The 22,762-nt window shown below is 32.9% G+C and overlaps 1 protein-coding gene and 1 pseudogene across 21 annotated transcripts in view; one reads left to right on the top strand and one right to left on the bottom strand.

Annotated features, from left to right (window-relative positions):
• LOC147384351 (B2 protein-like) overlaps positions 1-15,591 on the bottom strand; it is a 29,617-nt gene extending 14,026 nt beyond the window's left edge. For 4 of the 21 annotated variants that reach the window (XR_015173010.1, XR_015173009.1, XR_015173019.1 and 1 more), the window contains exons 1-4: positions 15,242-15,565; positions 14,954-15,083; positions 14,555-14,598; positions 13,628-13,728 (exon numbers count right to left, since the gene is read on the bottom strand). Coding sequence is in view for 6 of the 21 variants with exons in the window: in XM_086426565.1 (XP_086282691.1) it covers positions 13,628-13,641 (14 nt within the window). In the remaining 15 variants the exon portion in view is untranslated. Of the gene's footprint in view, positions 1-5,748; positions 12,523-13,627; positions 13,729-14,554; positions 14,599-14,953; positions 15,084-15,241 lie in introns of those variants that run through there. The other 17 variants (XR_015173017.1, XM_086426567.1, XM_086426566.1 and 14 more) reach the window with 11 other exon arrangements.
• Positions 15,592-19,136: 3,545 nt separating this feature from the next.
• Positions 19,137-19,980, top strand: LOC147384350 (cytosolic sulfotransferase 15 pseudogene; annotated as a pseudogene).
• Positions 19,981-22,762: the final 2,782 nt, after the last annotated feature.

Below are 22,762 nucleotides of genomic sequence, written 5' to 3'. Positions count from 1 at the left end.
AACAATCCAGAATAACTGCACCCAATTCTTCAGATTTTCCACTATCCAAGTCACAGCTACAATCCAAGTTGGCAGGAGCTTCATCAAAGGCTGAGATGCGCAAACATCTACTTGAAGCATTATCTCAGGTAGATGAAGATGAAGATCCTTATGAAGACTTTACCCCTCTCAATGAAGATGACTGTGAAGGCATCCTTCCTCCATGTCATTTTCCAGAGTTATAAAGAAATCAGTCAAGAAGTCAAGTAATTTCCAGGCAAGAAGATCAGTCAAGAAGTCAAGAAATTCCAAGACAAGAAGACCAGTCAAGAAGTCAAGAAATCAGTCAAGGAGTCAAGTAATTTCAAGCCAAGAAGACCAGTCAAGAAGCCAAGAAATTAGTCAAGAAGTCAAGTCAAGAAACCATCAATAATTGAGTCTTTAAGAACCTTCAAGAAAGTCCAAAGTCAAGTTTTGCCAAAATAATTATCTCTAGTGGGAAACCGCCCAAAGGCAGCCGCCCATGTGCTGTTAGAGATAAGAAGGAATCTTTGGTAAAAGAAAACATTAAAATATTGTCTTCTCTGGAGAAAAACAAGTCACCCATCCTAATCCTATCAAACTTTATGTCTCTCACAAGCTTATCCTGTCAAAAAGAAAACCCCATTATCAAAAAAGCAGATGCCAAATGTCAAAATCCAAATCAAAGACTATTCGGACTTAAAATAATTTGTTTCAAGTCCATGATCTATAAAAAGAGGAGAAAGCTTCAGTCTCAAGCATCCGAAAATTGTCTGGAAACCTCTGAGAAAAGAAATCTTTGAAAATTCCCAGCCTTCCTAACTAAGCAAAGAAAAACATCTCCCTTTGAGCCAATCATCTTTCAAAAACAACCTTTTGTGAACCACAATCCAGAGAAGAACTATTTTAGGTAATCTTTTATCAAATATTTCCTGTCCTTTCTTACTGTTCTACTTTCATATAGTTTTGTAAACAAGTCTGTAAACAAGTTTGTTCAATTATAATTTATCTTGTTTAATCTTGTTTCTCTTCTTGTAATAAACCTATGATATTGTATTCTGTTAATCCATCTATGTTCCATTCATATAGGGATTTTCCATCATATACTGATTGGGTAGTCATGCTTCTTTCTTCATATCCCATATCTATTGGAGAGGGTCTACTGTAATAATTTGGTAGGTTTGGTCTAATCCTTGCTCTATGGATAGTAGTGGCCATATTGACTTCTTCTTGAAATTGGCTTGAGACTTGGTTTAAATTGGTTATTACATAATCCTGTTCTTCATTTTCTGAGCTAGAGTCGGATTCTATTTCTGTTATTTTGCTTACTACTGTAACTTCTTTACCTTTTCCTAAGTTTAATTTGGCTAGTTTTTCATTTATCTCTTGCAGCATTTCTTGTTTATCTGGAATTGTTACTCTTAATTTTTCTGGTATTTCATATGGTGTAAAAAGTGGAGTTTTATTCTTTGTTTGATCTATTATAAGGGTCTGGTTGGCTTCTGTAGGTTTTGAATTGTTTTCTATTCTTGTTAATTGTTCTCCAATGGAGTTGAGATATCTATTTGTATAATTGTTTTGTTTCATTATGTTATTTATATCTTTTCCTGTGGGTACTAAGGACTCCGCTTCTGGTTTTACTGCTTTATAAGGTGATCCTATTACTGTATCTTTATCTACTGGGATGACTATTTCATTTATAGGAGGAGGATGGACAGATTTCATTTGTCCTATTCTAGGAATATCCCATATGTTTGATTTTATTACATCAATTTTCTTATGTATTGGTGTTGGCTGTTTGAAATATTTGTTATACCAGGTAAAGAAAGGGATTTGTTTCTTTGTTTCATTTAGGTGGTCATAATAGTATTCCCATACTTGTTCTTGGAAGTTTTCTGATCTTTCTTCAAACTCTTCTTTTTCTTTGGATAGGAGATATTCTAATTTTATTTGAGAAACATCTGGTTTGAATTTTATTTTATTTATCACATTTATCTGGGGCAGGTCATCATGCATTTGTGACTGGGTAGGTGAAGAATTGGGAGATTGAGTAGTTAATTTTCTAGGATCATGATAGTATGCTATTGGAATTGTTTCATCCTTGATTCCTTTGAGTTTTAAATCTTTACTTGTTGAGGCTCTACTTAAGGATGTCCTTGCTGGGATTAAATTTTCTGTTAATGGTATTGTGGTTACAGAGCTTGTTTCATCTGTAAGTATAATTGACCTTTTGAATGAGGGAAAGTTTATTTCTATGTTTCCGTCTGGATATTGGATTATTGATTCTAGCTCCTTGTTTTCAGGTATTTGTGATTGACCTTCTCCTGTCAGATTCCATGTTGAGGGTAATTGGACATCATTCCAAGAGATTCTTTTGGGGACTAACTTATTTGATTTATATATATTGCTTTGTAATAACAAAGTTTCTCCTTCTAAAGATGGTTTTGACAGGGCTCCTGGATTTATAGTTGTAGTCATTGTTTTGTATACTATTCTAAATACTAAGGCTAATGGTTGGGATCTAGGTATCATATTGTATCCTGAGGTTTGTATATTAAGGCTTAAGACTTTCATTATTCCTGGGTCAGATAAGGCTACTGTAAAATTGGGAAAACTGTCAAAATATATTGGTCCATCACAAAGACTTGATTCTACTAATCCTAATAGAGAGTCTGTGAAATTGAGATGTCTTTTGTCTCTAAGACATAATAGTACTGAGGCTTTTAATCCTATTCTTGTTAAAGGTATTATCCCTACTTGAATTAATCCAATATGCAAGAACTTGTGTTTTTGTTGATGTCTTAAAATTGATTCTCTGAAAAATAATTCTATTGTTTGATGATCTGTTAGCAAAGGAATTGTTTGTTCACATGTCTTTATTGTATATTCTGTTTTTATGAGAAAATTTCCTTTGGTATATATGTTTTTAATTGGGACTTTTGGTATATTCCAATTATGTAAACTTGTTTCAATATCTGTAATAGAATTTTCTTCCATGTTTAAGACATCTGGGTTTTCTGGATCTGAACTATGCTTTCCAGAAATAAATTTGACTAAGGAATTCATGGTAAATTCAAAAGATAAATTTTCCGGACTGTCAACGATTTATTCCCGCGAACGGGTCAACTGCCCAAAAGAGGGATACGCGACTTAGGTCAGACGAAAATTTTCAAATGAGTTTACTAGGAATTACTTTGTCAAACTATCTTCCTGTAAGAGCTTGGCTCTGATACCATTCTACACAGGATCTTAACTGAAAGTGAGTTCTACTTCAAATTTTGAAACAGGTTTTATTGTAAAAGTAATTTTAAATATTCTTGTCTTATTTCATATAGTCTTTGGTAATTTTCTTCATATTCTTCGTCTCTTGATTTTCTTTCTCTTATATAAGATACATGTATACTGTATAATTCTTGATAATACATTTTCAGAATTTCTAATCTTTCTTTTTTGTTGAAATTGTAACGAGGCATGGTAAATCAAAAGAGAAACAAGATTAAACAAGATAAATTATAATTGAACAAACTTGTTTACAGACTTGTTTACAAAACTATATGAAAGTAGAACAGTAAGAAAGGACAGGAAATATTTGATAAAAGATTACCTAAAATAGTTCTTCTCTGGATTGTGGTTGACAAAAGGTTGTTTTTGAAAGATGATTGGCTCAAAGGGAGATGTTTTTCTTTGCTTGGTTAGGAAGGCTGGGAATTTTCAAAGATTTCTTTTCTCAGAGGTTTCCAGACAATTTTCGAATGCTTGAGACTGAAGCTTTCTCCTCTTTTTATAGATCACGGACTTGAAACAAATTATTTTAAGTCCGAATAGTCTTTGATTTGGATTTTGACATTTGGCATCTGCTTTTTTGATAATGGGGTTTTCTTTTTGATAGGATAAGCTTATGAGAGACATAGAGTTTGATAGGATTAGGATGGGTGACTTGTTTTTCTCCAGAGAAGATAATATTTTAATGTTTTCTTTTACCAAAGATTCCTTCTTATCTCTAACAGCACATGAGCGGCTGCCTTTGGGCGGTTTCCCACTAGAGATAATTATTTTGGCAAAACTTGACTTTGGACTTTCTTGAAGGTTCTTAAAGACTCAATTATTGATGGTTTCTTGGCTTGACTTCTTGACTAATTTCTTGGCTTCTTGACTGGTCTTCTTGTCTTGAAATTACTTGATTCCTTGAGTGATTTCTTGACTGGTCTTCTTGTCTTGGAATTTCTTGACTTCTTGACTGATCTTCTTGCCTGGAAATTACTTGACTTCTTGACTGATTTCTTTATAACTCTGGAAAATGACATGGAGGAAGGATGCCTTCACAGTCATCTTCATTGAGAGGGGTAAAGTCTTCATAAGGATCTTCATCTTCATCTACCTGAGATAATGCTTCAAGCAGATGTTTGCGCATCTCAGCCTTTGATGAAGCTCCTGCCAACTTGGATTGTAGCTGTGACTTGGATAGTGGAAAATCTGAAGAATTGGGTGCAGTTATTCTGGATTGTTGGGGATGACTGTGTAACCAAGCTGTCACCCCTGCTTTAGTGGCTTTGTCAAATTGTAAATTTACCCACCATTTAACTTTGAATTTTCTTGAGAATATTGGTATTGGATGGAATTGAGATATTGATCCTATGCAGTATTCCCAGCAGCAAATCCATGCTAGGGAGAATTGAGCAAAGAAGGTCAATAGATTGGGAGTTTGGCTTAAATGATCTGGGACCATGAAATTTTGAATGAAATATTGGAATCCTTCCTGTACTGGTGCTGGGATGATGGTTGGAATGGGTCCATATTGGTTCCACCATTCCGCGAACCAATTTGGGAATTGGATTTTGATTTGATTGTTGAAGAGAAAAAACCAGGAATGGTTATATTGATCATTTTGGAAGGTAAAGGTATTGAACCAGGCTTTTTGGTAATCCCAGTAATTGTAATATTGCGGATTGAAGGGTTGAGATAGTTTTTTCATTGTGTTGGGGTTCTGTCCCCAGGTGGTGAGAGTAAGGATTTTTAGAATCTGGCACTTAGAGTGGGAGATTCTATTTGGGTCGTTTTTGTCTGGAGTATGGGTGATGAGAGTAGAATCTGAGTCTACGAGTACAAACTCATAGAACTTTTGGGTCTTGGTATGGACAGAAGAGATGAAATGGTTTGGTTTGACAAAGATTGACTGAGCAATTGTTTTTGGACACGACTTTTCTAACTCTGGTTCTATTGTCATTATTGGGCTTAAATTGGGCTTGTAGATGTATTGAGGCCTTAGAGAAAAGGGAGAGCTAGGTTCTTGTTATTGTTCTTGGGTTGAAGAAGTTGCTATGGATCCTGAGAAGGATTTTATTGGACTTGTGGTACCTAAAACTTGAAACTTGTTGGACAGGTTACTTGGTGATCCAAATTGGAGAGGATTGACTGGAGTGATTTTTGCTGGAGTGGCTGTTGCCATTGCATAAGAACTCTTGGATTTAGGTTTTAATGGATTTTCACTCATCTTGTTTTTCTTGCAAAAATTCTCTGGTAAGAAAATCTGGTATAGAATTAGCTTCTCCTTTTATATATTCTATTTTGAAATCAAAAATAGATAATATAGCTTGCCATCTAGCAAAAATATGTTTTGAAGCAATATTTTTGACATCTTTTTCTAAAGCAAATTTTGCAGATTTACAATCTATTCTTAAAATAAATTCTTGATTGAGCAAATCATCTTGAAATTTGGAAATACATAAAACGATGGATAAAATCTCCTTCTTGACCGTATAATACTTTTGTTGTGTAGGATTCCAAATTCCTGAGGTGTATCTTACTAGTTGTTCTTGTTTTTTATCCATTTCTTGTTTTAATATTCCTCCATATCCTATGTCACTTGCATCAGTTTCCACTATCTTTAATGATTGAGGGTTTAGGATATTTAAACAGGGTATTTCTTTTAATCTTAATTTTAACTGTTTGACAGCTTCTGTATGTTCTTTGGTCCATTCTGGAGATTTTTTCTTAATCTTTGAAACAAAGGTTTTGCTATGATGTGCAGATTGTGATAAAAATCTCTTATATAATTTAGACTTCCTAAAAACCTTTGTAGCTGTTTTTTGTCCCTGATCTCATTAGGAAATTTATCCGCAAATTGTAATGATCTTTCTATTGGGATTATTGTTCCATCTTTGATATTGTGTCCTAGGAATTTCATCTGGGTCTGGAACAGAACTATTTTTGGGGCTGAAATTACTAACCCATTAAGTTTAATGGTATTGACAAAGGCTTCTAGATGTTTCCAATGTTGGTCTATTGATCTTGAGTATATAAGGACATCATCTATATATACTATGATAAATTTTGAAAATTGATTGAAAATGTCATTCATGATTTTTTGGAATTCACTGGGAGCATTTTTTAAGTCAAATGGCATTACATTCCATTCATAATGTCCAAATGGTACTGTGAATGCTGTTTTATATCTATCTTTGTCTGTTATCTTGATCTGCCAAAATCCAGATTTCATATCAAATTTTGAGAAAATAGTGACTTCATATAGTCTGTTCAATAAATCTTTTTTATTAGGTATTGGGTATCTTATCCATCTAAGGGCTTCATTTAGAAGTTTTTAGTTGATTACTAATCTGGGTGCTCCTATTTCTATTTCTGAATGTTTTTTGACATAAAAGGCAGGGCAGCTCCATGGGGAATTACTTGGTCTGATAAGTTTCTTGTTTAATAAGTCTTGTATTTCTTTTTTGCAATATTCTAAATCTTCCTTTTTCATTTGAATAGGTCTTGTTTTTGTCTTGATTTCCTTTTCTATGAAGTCTGGTTCATATGGTAAATGGACTTCATGTTGTTTCCTATGCCAGAAGGCATTGGGTAAATTATAACATACTTCCTTTTCAAGATTTTGTTTAAATTTCTGTATTTTTATTTTCAATCCTGGATCTCGTAGTTGTTCTTCAATTTTTAATGAATTTATTTCTTGTTTCAGAAACTTTAACTGCTTTTTCTTTTTATTTATTAGATTAATTGTTTTTGTTATGGTTTTGTTTTTTATTATATCTAATTCCTTTTCTTGGGGTTCTTGTATGAATTCAAATTGTACATCTTGGTCTAATAACTTGTATCTTATTCCTTTTGAATCTACTGTGAAGGGTTGTATTAATGCTAAGAATGGTGTTCCTAAAATTACAAACTGGGTTAAATTTTTTACTAGGATGAAATGAGTATTTATACAAATTCCTTGGTTACAAATATGGACATTGGTAAGTTTATATTTTATTTTTAAACTTGATCCATCTGCTGTTGATATTCCTTCTGTAGTTTTCTCAAAGTACTTTGTTGCTATTATACCTTCTTGTATACAGTTTAAATCTGCTCCTGAGTCTACTAGAGCAACAATTGTGATTGTGAATTCCTTGTTTATTACCAATTCTATATTGACAAACCATTTCTGGAATTGTATTTTGTTAATTATTTGGATAAAATGTTCTTCTGTTTGTTCCTCATCTTGTATTACTTCCTTTTGCTTTGGTTTGGTAAATTTTAGTAAATCGATCTGTTCTTGTTGACCTTTGTTTATAATATGCAATCTTTTTATTTCTTCTTTTATTTGATTTACTTCTCTGTAAGTCTTGGATTGTTACTTCTTTTTCTGGTGTCGTTATTCTCTTAAATATTTCTTGTAAATTATATCCTTGGAACTCTTGGGATTTTGTTTCTTCCTTCTTTATTGTTTCTCTTAATTGTAATAAGTATCCTTTCTGTAGTTCTAGATCTTGTATCTTGTCAATATAATCGAATAGTACTTTCTGTTCTCTGGTTAAGGTGTTTATTGATTTACATTTACAAGTTGTGTTACAAAATTGTAGCAGATGATTCTTCTCTTCTTGTTCACTAGAACTAGAGGCTATTTCTTCAATTATATTTTCTTCTTGGCTGCTGCTAGTGCTATTGTATTCAGAATTTATCATTAGATTTTCTAATTGTTCTTTCAGATCTTCATCTATTTCTAGATCATTTATTTTTTGTTTTACTTTACATTGATTTTTATAGTGTCCTGTCTTTCCACATTTGAAACATATAGGTATTTTCCTTTTTTGCTTTGTTTGTTTCGAACGTTCAAAAGGTCTTTGTTTTTGGTGTTTTGGAGTTTTTTTATAGAAGGATGGTCGCTTTGATTCATAAGTTTTGTTTTTACTATTGTTATCCCTTCGGGGGCGAAAATGTTTTGAACGCTTGGAGATTTTGGAAGGTGAAGAGCTTAATGGTGGAGGAAGACCACATTGTTCGCAAAACTGGCCTAATTCTTTTCTGGAAGAGATTCGGTCTTGTTTTAATTTATGTTGGAGTCTAAGGTCATTACAAAGTTTGAGGCCTTCTTCGTGTATATAAGCTATTAAGTGTCCATATGTAAGAGTGTCGTATGGTATGGAACCATTGTTTAAGGACCTGATTCTTGTGCGAACTTTTTCAGCAAATAAAGGTGGTAATCCTGAAATGAATTTTTTTTTCCAAAAACCTTGTGAACAGTCTGCTCTTTGTAATACTCTAGTGAGGAAAACATCTTTGTACCATTTAAAATCATGGAGTTTTGGGCACCTAAGATTTGTTAATAATTCTGAGGCTCTATTTCTATAGGGATCTGGGTCACCTATGAAATGTTTTGTTATAGCAAGAATGAGAGTGTTAACAGCGTCTCCTATATCTTGACCTTGTTCGTTCTTGATTAAGATTCCTGTTTCAGTTGTTTTGTTTTTTGTGAGGATATAATTTTGTTGATCTGCTGTGACATAATGGTCCCACCATCCTTTTAATTGGCCTGTGAAACCTGAGACTAGTCTTTGGGCTATTTGATGGTCTGTTGCATAAGGTTGTGCAGCTGTACTTACCATGGTCATTTCTTGTAATAAACCTATGATATTGTATTCTGTTAATCCATCTATGTTCCATTCATATAGGGATTTTCCATCATATACTGATTGGGTAGTCATGCTTCTTTCTTCATATCCCATATCTATTGGAGAGGGTCTACTGTAATAATTTGGTAGGTTTGGTCTAATCCTTGCTCTATGGATAGTAGTGGCCATATTGACTTCTTCTTGAAATTGGCTTGAGACTTGGTCTAAATTGGTTATTACATAATCTTGTTCTTCATTTTCTGAGCTAGAGTCGGATTCTATTTCTGTTATTTTGCTTACTACTGTAACTTCTTTACCTTTTCCTAAGTTTAATTTGGCTAGTTTTTCATTTATCTCTTGCAGCATTTCTTGTTTATCTGGAATTGTTACTCTTAATTTTTCTGGTATTTCATATGGTGTAAAAAGTGGAGTTTTATTCTTTGTTTGATCTATTATAAAGGTCTGGTTGGCTTCTGTAGGTTTTGAATTGTTTTCTATTCTTGTTAATTGTTCTCCAATGGAGTTGAGATATCTATTTGTATAATTGTTTTGTTTCATTATGTTATTTATATATTTTCCTGTGGGTACTAAGGACTCCGCTTCTGGTTTTACTGCTTTATAAGGTGATCCTATTACTGTATTTTTATCTACTGGGATGACTATTTCATTTATAGGAGGAGGATGGACAGATTTCATTTGTCCTATTCTAGGAATATCCCATATGTTTGATTTTATTACATCAATTTTCTTATGTATTGGTGTTGGCTGTTTAAAATATTTGTTATACCAGGTAAAGAAAGGGATTTGTTTCTTTGTTTCATTTAGGTGGTCATAATAGTATTCCCATACTTGTTCTTGGAAGTTTTCTGATCTTTCTTCAAACTCTTCTTTTTCTTTGGATAGGAGATATTCTAGTTTTATTTGAGAAACATCTGGTTTGAATTTTATTTTATTTATCACATTTATCTGGGGTAGGTCATCATGCATTTGTGACTGGGTAGGTGAAGAATTGGGAGATTGAGTAGTTAATTTTCTAGGATCATGATAGTATGCTACTGGAATTGTTTCATCCTTGATTCCTTTGAGTTTTAAATCTTTACTTGTTGAGGCTCTACTTAAGGATGTCCTTGCTGGGATTAAATTTTCTGTTAATGGTATTGTGGTTACAGAGCTTGTTTCATCTGTAAGTATAATTGACCTTTTGAATGAGGGAAAGTTTATTTCTATGTTTCCGTCTGGATATTGGATTATTGATTCTGGCTCCTTGTTTTCAGGTATTTGTGATTGACCTTCTCCTGTCAGATTCTATGTTGAGGGTAATTGGACATCATTCCAAGAGATTCTTTTGGGGACTAACTTATTTGATTTATATATATTGCTTTGTAATAACAAAGTTTCTCCTTCTAAAGATGGTTTTGACAGGGCTCCTGGATTTATAGTTGTAGTCATTGTTTTGTATACTATTCTAAATACTAAGGCTAATGGTTGGAATCCAGGTATCATCTTGTATCCTGAGGTTTGTATATTAAGGCTTAAGACTTTTATTATTCCTGGGTCAGATAAAGCTACTGTAAAATTGGGAAAACTGTCAAAATATATTGGTCCATCACAAAGACTTGATTCTACTAATCCTAATAGAGAGTCTGTGAAATTGAGATGTCTTTTGTCTCTAAGACATAATAGTACTGAGGCTTTTAATCCTATTCTTGTTAAAGGTATTATCCCTACTTGAATTAATCCAATATGCAAGAACTTGTGTTTTTGTTGATGTCTTAAAATTGATTCTCTGGAAAATAATTCTATTGTTTGATGATCTGTTAGCAAAGGAATTGTTTGTTCACATGTCTTTATTGTATAGTTTGTTTTTGTGAGAAAATCTCCTTTGGTATATATGTTTTTAATTGGGACTTTTGGTATATTCCAATTATGTAAACTTGTTTCAATATCTGTAATAGAATTTTCTTCCATGTTTAAGACATCTGGGTTTTCTGGATCTGAGCTATGCTTTCCAGAAATAAATTTGACTAAGGAATTCATGGTAAATTCAAAAGATAAATTTTCCGGACTGTCAACGATTTATTCCCGAGAACGGGTCAACTGCCCAAAAGAGGGATACGCGACTTAGGTCAGACGAAAATTTTCAAATGAGTTTACTAGGAATTACTTTGTCAAACTATCTTCCTGTAAGAGCTTGGCTCTGATACTATTCTTCACAGGATCTATAGCAACTTCTTCAACCCAAGAACAAGAACCCAGCTCTACCTTTTCTCTAAGGCCTCAATACATCTACAAGCCCAATAATGACAATAGAACCAGAGTTAGAAAAATCGTGTCCAAAAACAATTGCTCAGTCAATCTTTGTCAAACCAAACCATTTCATCTCTTCTGTCCATACCAAGACCCAAAAGTTCTATGAGTTTATACTCGTAGACTCAGATTCTGCTCTCATCACCCATACTCCAGACAAAAACGACCCAAATAGAATCTCCCACTCTAAGTGCCAGATTCTAAAAATCCTTACTCTCACCACCTGATGACAGAACCCCAACACAATGAAAAAACTATCTCAACCCTTCAATCCGCAATATTACAATTACTGGGATTACCAAAAAGCCTGGTTCAATACCTTTACCTTCCAAAATGATCAATATAACAATTCCTGATTTTTTCTCTTCAACAATCAAATCAAAATCCAATTCCCAAATTGGTTCGCGGAGTGGTGGAACCAATATGGACCCATTCCAGCCATCCTCCCAGCACCAGTACAGGAAGGATTCCAATATTTCATTCAAAATTTCATGGCCCCAGATCATTTAAGCCAAACTCCCAATCTATTGACCTTCTTTGCTCAATTCTCCCTAGCATGGATTTGCTGCTGGGAATACTGCATAGGATCAATATCTCAATTCCATCCAATACCAACATTCTCAAGAAAATTCAAAGTTAAATGGTGGGTAAATTTACAATTTGACAAAGCCACTAAAGCAGGGGTGACAGCTTGGTTACACAGTCATCCCCAACAATCCAGAATAACTACACCCAATTCTTCAGATTTTCCACTATCCAAGTCACAGCTACAATCCAAGTTGGCAGGAGCTTCATCAAAGGCTGAGATGCGCAAACATCTGCTTGAAGCATTATCTCAGGTAGATGAAGATGAAGATCCTTATGAAGACTTTACCCCTCTTAATGAAGATGACTGTGAAGGCATCCTTCCTCCATGTCATTTTCCAGAGTTATAAAGAAATCAGTCAAGAAGTCAAGTAATTTCCAGGCAAGAAGATCAGTCAAGAAGTCAAGAAATTCCAAGACAAGAAGACCAGTCAAGAAGTCAAGAAATCAGTCAAGGAGTCAAGTAATTTCAAGCCAAGAAGACCAGCCAAGAAGCCAAGAAATTAGTCAAGAAGTCAAGTCAAGAAACCATCAATAATTGAGTCTTTAAGAACCTTCAAGAAAGTCCAAAGTCAAGTTTTGCCAAAATAATTATCTCTAGTGGGAAACCGCCCAAAGGCAGCCGCCCATGTGCTGTTAGAGATAAGAAGGAATCTTTGGTAAAAGAAAACATTAAAATATTGTCTTCTCTGGAGAAAAACAAGTCACCCATCCTAATCCTATCAAACTTTATGTCTCTCACAAGCTTATCCTGTCAAAAAGAAAATCCCATTATCAAAAAAGCAGATGCCAAATGTCAAAATCCAAATCAAAGACTATTCGGACTTAAAATAATTTGTTTCAAGTCCGTGATCTATAAAAAGAGGAGAAAGCTTCAGTCTCAAGCATCCGAAAATTGTCTGGAAACCTCTGAGAAAAGAAATCTTTGAAAATTCCCAGCCTTCCTAACCAAGCAAAGAAAAACATCTCCCTTTGAGCCAATCATCTTTCAAAAACAACCTTTTGTCAACCACAATCCAGAGAAGAACTATTTTAGGTAATCTTTTATCAAATATTTCCTGTCCTTTCTTACTGTTCTACTTTCATATAGTTTTGTAAACAAGTCTGTAAACAAGTTTGTTCAATTATAATTTATCTTGTTTAATCTTGTTTCTCTTTTGATTTACCATGCCTCGTTACAATTTCAACAAAAAAGAAAGATTAGAAATTCTGAAAATGTATTATCAAGAATTATACAGTATACATGTATCTTATATAAGAGAAAGAAAACCAAGAGACGAAGAATATGAAGAAAATTGAAGAAAAAAAACGGTAGAAATCTATTTATTACACAAAAAAGGGGGCTGCGTGGCAAGATTGCTTGTACGTGTGTTGTTCCCCTCGTAAAGATCATATAAGTTGTCTCTCATATGCATGTCCTTTTTAGAACAAAACCCACGGTTGGATCTAAATATTTTATTTTTTTAATCTAACAATGATTAAGAAAAATTCATTTAAAAAATAATAAGCAGTTCTATTGAACAAAATACCATTTTTTCGTTTACGTCCTTTTTATATATAGGGTATAGATTACAATGCCATAATTCACTAACAAAGCCCCACGAAAGACACCCAAAGGCAAGCAGAGTAGGAATTGAGGTCCAATAAGGACCCAATTAGATAGGAACTGATTCAGGATTTGGTAAAATTCTTATTAGATTAGTTTCAAATCAACCTTGATTTGATCCAAATCTGCTCCATTGACAACTATCATACTCTCATTTTGCTTTATACATTCCTTATGCTTTGATATTGATCTTAGATGAAAATATCAAATGTCAATACAAATATAGTGGAAAGGGAAAAACAATGCAAACCTCAAAAATTCCATGGAGTTGGTGGGCAGAATAGTTGTAGAGGAAATTACGCCACCCTCGAGTTATTGTTCTGACTGAATCTTTATATCTTGGAGGAAGACCTGAAAATTAAAATCACAAATAACCAAATTTTAAATCAAAAAAGAGTTTGGTATAAATAAACCAAACATACCCACTTAGTACCCCTCAATTACTAATACAATTTTCATAAATCAAAGATTCTATCATAAATCTAACAGCTTTCCCTATCCATGACAAATACCCATTAATCAGATGTGGCCATGGATCATAAATAACAGAAATTTAAACCAAAAAAGTGTTCGTATAAATAAACAAGAGATACCCACTTGAATAGAACCCCTCAATTTTCATTAAATGTTTTAATAATCAAAGATTCTGTGATAAATCTAACAGGTGACCCAATCCATGAACACCCATCAATCAGATGTGGCCATGGATCATAAATAACAGAAATTTAAACAAAAAAAGAGTTTGTGCAAATAAACAAGAGATACCCACTTGAAAAAAACCACTTTATTTTCATTAAATGTTCTAATAATCAAAGATTCTATGATAAATCTAACAGTTGACCCAATCCATGAGCACCCATCAATCAGATATGGCCATGGATCATAAATAACATAAATTTAAACCAAAAACTATGTTTGTATAAATAAACAAGAGATACCCACTTGAATGAAATCACTCAATTTTCATTACAATATTCAATAGTAAGAGATTCTATCATAAATTCTAACTAACCTAATCCATAAACACCCATCAATTATATGTGGCTGTGGCTAATTAATTGAGTGGTTAAGAATTAGATGCAAACCAACATGGCTTAAATCAATAATTTATTCTTTTATAAACCATAAAAAATAAAAGACTCAAATTATGAAAAAAAAAAAAGAGAAGAAGAAATACCTAGAAGTTGCCTTTCCAAGTTCTCTGGTAGGGTATCATTGGTGCTGACAAAGATATACGAATACCCATCAATTTTTAAAATAATAATAATAAACCAAAAACAATTTGAATTTCCCATTTTTGCAGAGTAATTTGTCATCGATGAAACTCCAAAAATAAAATCAAATAATCTGAAACAAAACAGTAAAATAAACTGACTACCAATTCCCATTTCTTACAAAGCAATCTATCATATAAAATCAAAATTCTGCTTCCTCGTATTTAAAAACCCATAAATTTGAACAGAACCCAAAACTCAAATGAACCAATAAATGAAATAATAATAAAAAAATTAAGTAAATGAGAAATTTAAAACATTTTTGTTTATGTAGGTGTGGGGAGAAACGAACAGAAACAGACCTTCTCTGATTGATAATGTATCGACATGTTGGATCAATGTCGAGAACGTTGGCTCCTAATGACTGGAATCATCTTTAAGAAATTCAGTTCCATTCAAATCCATCGAATCATGCTGCCAGAACACGAAAATCTGTAAAAACTAATTAATCGAGAAATTGAGATTAAAATTCTCTAGAACAGAATACAATTTCCACAACCCAAAATCATTGTGTGAAAGATGGATACAGAAAATAGATAGAGAAACTAATATGAAAATAAAACCCTAATAAAAGTAGAATTAAGAGTTACCTGAAACAGAATTTGATGAATCGAAAGCTGACGATGATTAAAAATGGTTTTCACAAGAAACAATAAGGGTTTCTAACTTTTCCCCTGAAAATCAGTCATCTTCAAACCTTGAATTAGATTTCTCCCAAAATCTATCAACTTCAACCTCTGAGCAGTAAAACACTTCACATGTGAGCTGTATAGAGAGGGTTGTAGTGCAGCCTTCCCATTGGAGAAGGAATCAGCGTCTCAAACCAGATCGAGACATCACCCTGAAGCACCACCTCAACTCCGAAGAAAAAAAAAAAGAAGTTCTGATTCTTGACCGTTGGATTTAACTCGTCTAGTCCTAATCTCATCCGTGTGTTAAATTTTTTTTTTTTTTTTTTCTTTTAAAATCTGATAGCATAAAAAAATATCGAGCAGGTGAAGCCATGGTTTTTAAACTCGGTATTTCGTCTCATCTCGTTCAGCTTCGATAACGAGTCGTCTCGGACGAGTTTTCAATACGTTTGAGACATCTCGTGAGACAAATCAATAAATTGCACTGTGACTCACAAATTTCGGTTAAAAAATGACTTTGTGAGTTGGTCTCATTTAGCTCTGATACCGAGTTAACTCGGGCGATACGTCTTGGTCTCGGACGAGTTTAAAAATCATAGGTGAAACCATGGTTTTAAAACTCGTTTGAGACCGAGACGTATAGCCCGAGTTAACTCGATATCTCGGCTGAACAAGACCAACTCACAAACTTATTAGAGACAATCACGTATTGTGAGATAAGCGAGATATCTTGGATATATTTTCTAATATCTCGTCCGAGACAAATGATACCTAATAACAATGAATAAATCGTGAGACAAATGATATGTATCGGATGGGATTTTGAAAATTTCATCCGAATTAAATGAGACAAATGAGTTAAATATTCTCAACCATATATTCTCAATGTAAATATTTAATTAATTTATTTTGATAGGTATATTATAATTTTTTTTAATTATATATTTTTTTGACTTCATTTTTTTTTATAGGAATCAGTTATGAATTTTTTCAGATTTTTTAAATGGTTAAAAACCATTGTCTCAATGCTGAACGAGACGAGATAGATCGTCTGAGTTAACTGGGTATCAGAGCTGAACCAGACGAGATGTGAAGCCGAGTTTAAACACCATGGGTGAAATAGGTCGATAGGAAGGAAAATAAATTTGTTGTTTACGTTTCCTTTTTATATATAGGATATGGATATAAATGCATAGATCATAGAGATGAGAAGAAACGACAAGATATTTTTATATGGGTATAGATAACTCTAATAAACATTACTTTATGAATAAGGCGAGCATGACTAACTTAATAAGATTTTAAATCTTACTATGGGTCATTGGGCCCACATGGATTATCAAATCAACAGTCCAACACCATAGTCCTCTAGATTTCATGGAAAAAAAAAATCAACCAACAATATCCTTTTTTAACTTAATTGAAGGTGTTGAAATTGGATTGCTATCAAACTTCCAAATTTAAAATTAGAATTCAACGGTGAAAATTAATTTATTTTTTCGAATTTGTTTCCGAGTTCTTAGAATGTTGTCCATTATTACCCTGTGGCACGATCATGTTTTTAGATACCATAAATTGATGCCGTTAAGTTCTACTCCAAGTTATGTTAAGTAACAAATTAACAACATCAATTTCAATTTTATGACATGGATCCCTACTCTAAGGTTTCCTGGGTAATTAACAAACTTGATTAAGTAAAGTTTGGTGGGTGACAAATTAACTTCATAAAGTAAGATTCCCTTGTTAGACTTCCCTTTCATAATAAAAGTTCAACAATTAGGTTTGTTGAGTAAATCTCTCTAAATAAAATAAAATTTTCACCAACAAAAGAGTACAAAATCCACACTTCAATATTTTTACAAGAAAGATATAACCAATGGACCTAATTGTTGCTTGAAGTTTTGACAACTCCAAGAGAACCTTACTTTATGAAGTTTGTTACCCATAAAATCTTACTTTATCAAGTTTGTTACCCAGCAAACCTTCGAGTAGGATTAATGTCATAAAATCCAAATTGATGTGATTTATTTGTTACTTAACATACCTTGGAGCAGATCCTTACCACATCAATTTCTGGTATCCAAAAACATGATATGCCTCGGGGTCATAAAGGAAAAAATTCTAACAACTGTGATAAAAAAAAAAGAGAGTTAATTTTCATTGTTGAATTTTAGTTTTAAATTTGGAAGTTTGTTAGCCATCCATTTTCAACACTTTCGATCAATATAAAAAATGATATATTTTTTTTGATAAATTTTTTGTTTTGAATCTAAGTTTTTTAATGAAATCTACAAGGTTGTTGTGTTGGATTGACAATTTGATAATCCATGAGGACCCAACGACCCATAGTAAGATTTAAAATCATACTAAGTTAGTCATGCTAGACTTATTCATAAAGTGAGGTTTATTCTTTAACAAACTTGAGAAAATAAAGGAGTTTTTCTAATAAAATTGCAAGTATCCTTGAAAAACTTAAATTATTAAATCAAATTTTGAATAAAATTAAAATTTCAATATTAAAAGTGAGGTTAACTTTTAGTCAAGTTTGTAAGACTAATCTTTCATTTTACAATTGTAGGGGAGTAAATATAGTATTGTCAATTTGGCAGGGTATTACGAAAGTTCCTAATATAAATATCATTGATCCTTATCTTTGTTGGAAGGGTATGGGCCCAACATCATTGTGATAATGGGCCCCAGTCTGTGCCAAGTGACTACAAAACAAAACTCTTCCTGATTTGATCTTAGCTAGAATACAAGAGAACGTTTTTAATGTGTCCAGTGACTTGGTCTGCTGTCGAAATCTTTGGATTTTCAATGAGCTTCATATAATTGCAAGCAACTGTTGAAGTTCTTTGAAGGTGTTGATAATGAATAAGTAATAAATTGAACCAAGTTTTTGTAGTTTTTGAGGGGTGTGTTTTAATCTTTAATTAGGGGGACTGATTAGTTGCACACCATTAATCATTGGTCGCACACCAAACTTAAAAACATTCTCTTTATTTATTTATTTATTTTTTTTAACATTTGTTAAGCTCCAGGTTGCACTTCAATACGTAACCTTCTAAAGTTTGAAATTTATTCATCTTCCTGTAGTTTTGTTTTGTTTGGTTTGCTCGTGCTTTACTTTGCTTATGATCTATTTTTCTTGTGTTTAATTTTGCACTTGTTATCTTTGGGTCCAATTTAATATACTGTTTTTCCAATCTTTGTTTAGATTTTGTTTAAAAATTTAATATGAACCTATGTTTGAATCTCATCTCTTTGATTTTCATGATTTCTGATCTACCTAAAGTTTCAATGGAGATATGTTTACTTTGGCTTCTATATTGTAGAATCATTGTGCTTCTATTTACTCTTTTGCTATTGTTCTTCTTTTAAATAGAACAAATCAAATACATTGAATATTCAATATATATGACCCTTTTTGCTATATGTTGCTAGTTTTCTTTAGTAAACTCTTCTTTATGTTTCTATTATTTTTGTGGGCATTGTTGAGCAAGAAGAAAATAATTATAAAAAATATAATAAAAAAAAGAGTGCAATATATTTTTTAAAACTTTTTTTGGAGTGTAATCATCAAAATGGAGTGCAAAGGACAGTTTTTAAGTGATGGAGTACAATGGATAATAGGTGGTATGCAACTAGTCAATCCCTTAATTACAGATGCGATAAATAATTTAAGAAATTGTGGTGTAATAAGTAAAAGTTGGGGTGCAAATAATAGCTCTCTAAAAAAAAGCGGTGGAAAGTGGAAATTCAAACTTTCACTATTTCACATGGATCTTCTAAACTTTCTCTTTCCTAGGAAAGAAAATGTCAAGAATTCTTTCATTGGCTTTTGTCGGCAATAATGATCGATGACACTAACCCTTCTTTATTAATAGGTATCAAGTTCATCTAAGATCTAAGACAATCACTTGGATATATTTTGTGATAAACGAAATACTCACTATATCATAACTTTCTCCAAAGGAGAAGAAGGACTAAGCCAAGAGTTCAAGGAACTACTTCTAACCCTTCCTATAGAGAGAGGTTGGAGAACTGATTATGTGTACTAGTACCAAGGCTTCTGGTATCCATCTATAGAATTACAACACTTCCAAGCATGGGATACAAATATACTATTACTCACTACACCCAAAGCAGGTACAACTTCGTTGAAGGCCCCCCTTGTGTTTGCTATCATGAACCATTCTTGCTACACAATTAATTCTCAGAACCACCCAATGCTTACTAGCAATCCTCATGAACTCATCCCTTTCCTTGAAGTTAATGTTTGTGGTAACAACCGACGTCCTAATCTCTCTAACCTTCATTCTCCAAGATTATTTGCCACTCACACTCCTTACACGTCGTTGCCAAGATCGACCAGGAACTTGAATTGTCGAATTGTCTATCTATTTAGGAATCTTAAATACATCTGCATCTCTCTTTTCCACTTCATGAGAAAGTTAAGGACAAAATCTCTAAGGAAACTTTCATTCGAAGAATCTCTTGAAATGTTCTGCATGAGAATTTCAGGGTATGGGCCCTTTTGGGATCATGTGTTGGGATATTGTAAAAAAAACTTAGAGAGGCTTTAGAAAGTGTTGTTTTTGAATTATGAAGAAATGAAAAAAGACACCGCCTCTCAATTGAAGATCTTGTCTGAATATTTAGACCACCCTTTCTCTATGGAAAAGGAGAAAGGGTAGTCATATCACATATTTCTCTATGGCAGTACTAGCATATGCAAAGGATCTTAAATACCATGGAAAATCAAAGTACATCAACATTCGCTACCACTACATTTGAGACATAGTTGCATAATAGGAGGTAGTCCTATCACATATTTCTACAGGTCAGATGGTAGCAGATTATCTGACTAAACCTATTCTCTGAGATATTACTCATGTAAGGAGTTTGGGACTTCGTAGGTGTTGATTTGTAATTGTAGTAGACTTCTAGATTTATTATCACTTTTGGATATTTCTTTTTATAAATATATTTATTCATTTCATTTGATTATTTTATCATTATTTTTGGATTATCTTATGCCTACACATTTTTAACTATGTTTTTAAACATAGACTTGCTTTTCGTTTTCAGACTAAGGTCATTCACTCACACAATGACCGTCCTGGTACATAGACTGTGAGTAGGAAGACATTGTTTAAACTATTAAACCTTAAGGGTTGAACCAATTTACAAGGCACAATGATTGCGAGCTTGATAATTGTATTAATGTCACCTCGAATATTGTCGAGATAAGATTCATAGAAATCAAATATGATTCATAGACTTATAGAATCATATAGCCTGGGGGAGTCGGATGTGAACTTTAATTAGGTGCTTTGGTAACCAATTGAATTGAAAAGTTCAGATTAGGCGCTCACAATGCGACTAGACTCAGATTTGTATAGTGTTGAAGTTGACGAACTCTTAGGAGCTCCACCATAGCATGTGAGTCATATTACATGTGCTATTTATTATGACCTATTTTTTACCTACATGAGTAAGTGAATGATTCCATGTTTCCTTATTGTCTGAATATATTAAATAATTATGCAATTATTATGCCCTTAGTAACTAATGACTATGTTGTAAAAAAGAGATCAATGTTTACTAACTCTAGTATGTTACCTATGACTAGGATTGATATGTCTAATGGAACATAATTAAAAAATAACTTAACCAAAACTAAGCAACATGAGGGTTTGAGGAAGATTATATGGTATCACATTATGATGATAAATTGTATACAATGACTAGAGCTTGTGCCGACATAGATATTTCTATTTTCAAAAGTTTTTTTTTATATATTATCATATATTCAACTATATGTACATATTTACAAATTATGTTTTTTGAAAAGAAAGTTTGCGCATTGTGTACAGGGTTGAACATTGTTCTAAGCTTAGGCCCAAAGAATTTGAAAAATGCTCAATCCAATGTGACCAAATAAGTCTGGGGCATATGTAAGTTATAGGAGATGAGATATATTTTGTCGGTTAGATAGAAACTTGACATAATGCTCTCTCCGGAAGACAAACTCTAGTTAGTCGTACACCTTATTCCATTGTATGAAGAGAATACTTGTATTACTTGAGATGTGGAGATGATTATTAAGTCCCATTATGGAAGAGTGAGAGATGTTGGTTATTTTGACATCTATGTAGGCCCATCTCATTAAGTCACGTACTAGGACTCCTCTAGAATTAGAGTCCTAGTAAGATTGAGTCCCTATTATATTAGAATACTGCAATCTCACTATCTTTTTATCCCTATAAATAGATAAAAAGAAGGTACGTGAAACACACCGAAAAAATAAGAAATTCTTTCAATTCCTCTCTTTTCTAAATTTGACAGATTTTAGGGTTTCTATCGAAGACCCTAGGGTTTAAGGCATGAAAAAATCGTAATTGTTCTAGTAGAGTCAACACAACGCATGTTTGGACTTTTCGATCTCCGACGATCGACTCAACATGACACGACTCTAGGTTTGGATCTCCGTTGCATTTAATAGGTAAGCTCCCTAAATTCCTAACAAGAAAAAATGAAGAAAGACATCACCTCTCAATTGAAGATCTTGTCAAAATATTTAGACCACCATTTCTCTATGGAAGATGAGAGGGATGGGGTGATAGACTGTAGACATCCCATTTTTTACATCTGCCTAATTCGACAATTCGTCATCTGATTGTTATGAATTCCTAATGATGAACATAAAGAACTCGAAGGCTTGTGAGTACTATTTTTTATTTCTTTTGTTTTTAGTTTCTTTTCATCCCCCTACTCGTCACGACTCGACATAGAATTCACGCACGTTTAAGATCGCTACATCTTACGCTCGACTTAGCAAGCACGTACGCATAGGTTCGCTACATAGTTCGATAACTTAGAGACCTCACTATGTTAGGAAAATATGACTTTGAGACTTCAAAATAATCACACAAGAACTGAAAGAAACCTCACGCTAAAATTCATAAAAACCATCAAAAATCAATAAAATGATAAAAATACCCCTTATATATTTTGGACCTCCGAAAAGTCTCGAAAGTACTTCCATTGTACTCAGAATGTGATTTCGAGTCTAAAGGAACTCAAATCGACAAAAATAGAGAAATTTAGGAAAAATCAGAAAAATGACCAAAATACCCTCAATATCCAACTCTAACATAGAGATCCTGATCCCTAGGAAAATCAAATTCAAACTAAAAATCCAAATAAAATTCAAATCGAAAATTACACTTTAACCCAGAAGCCAATTTAAAATTCAAATCAAATTCAAACCGAAAATCAAAATAAAATTCAAATGACGAAAATTAAACTAAAATTTAATCAAGAAATCAATTTAAAATTCAAATCGAAAATCAAGTTAAAATCTAATCGAAATTCAAATTAAAATGTAAAATCAAATCAAAATCAAAATTAAAATTATTCAACCAATTAAATCGCAAAATCAAATTAAAAAAAAAAACCAATAAATCCTAATCG

Source organism: Akebia trifoliata, chromosome 15 (genome assembly GCF_017979445.1).
Source record: "Akebia trifoliata isolate Shusen 1 chromosome 15, ASM1797944v1, whole genome shotgun sequence".
Lineage (NCBI taxonomy): Eukaryota > Viridiplantae > Streptophyta > Magnoliopsida > Ranunculales > Lardizabalaceae > Akebia > Akebia trifoliata.
The sequence above is the reverse complement of the archived record's forward strand: the minus strand, read 5'-3'. Positions and strand labels throughout refer to the sequence as shown.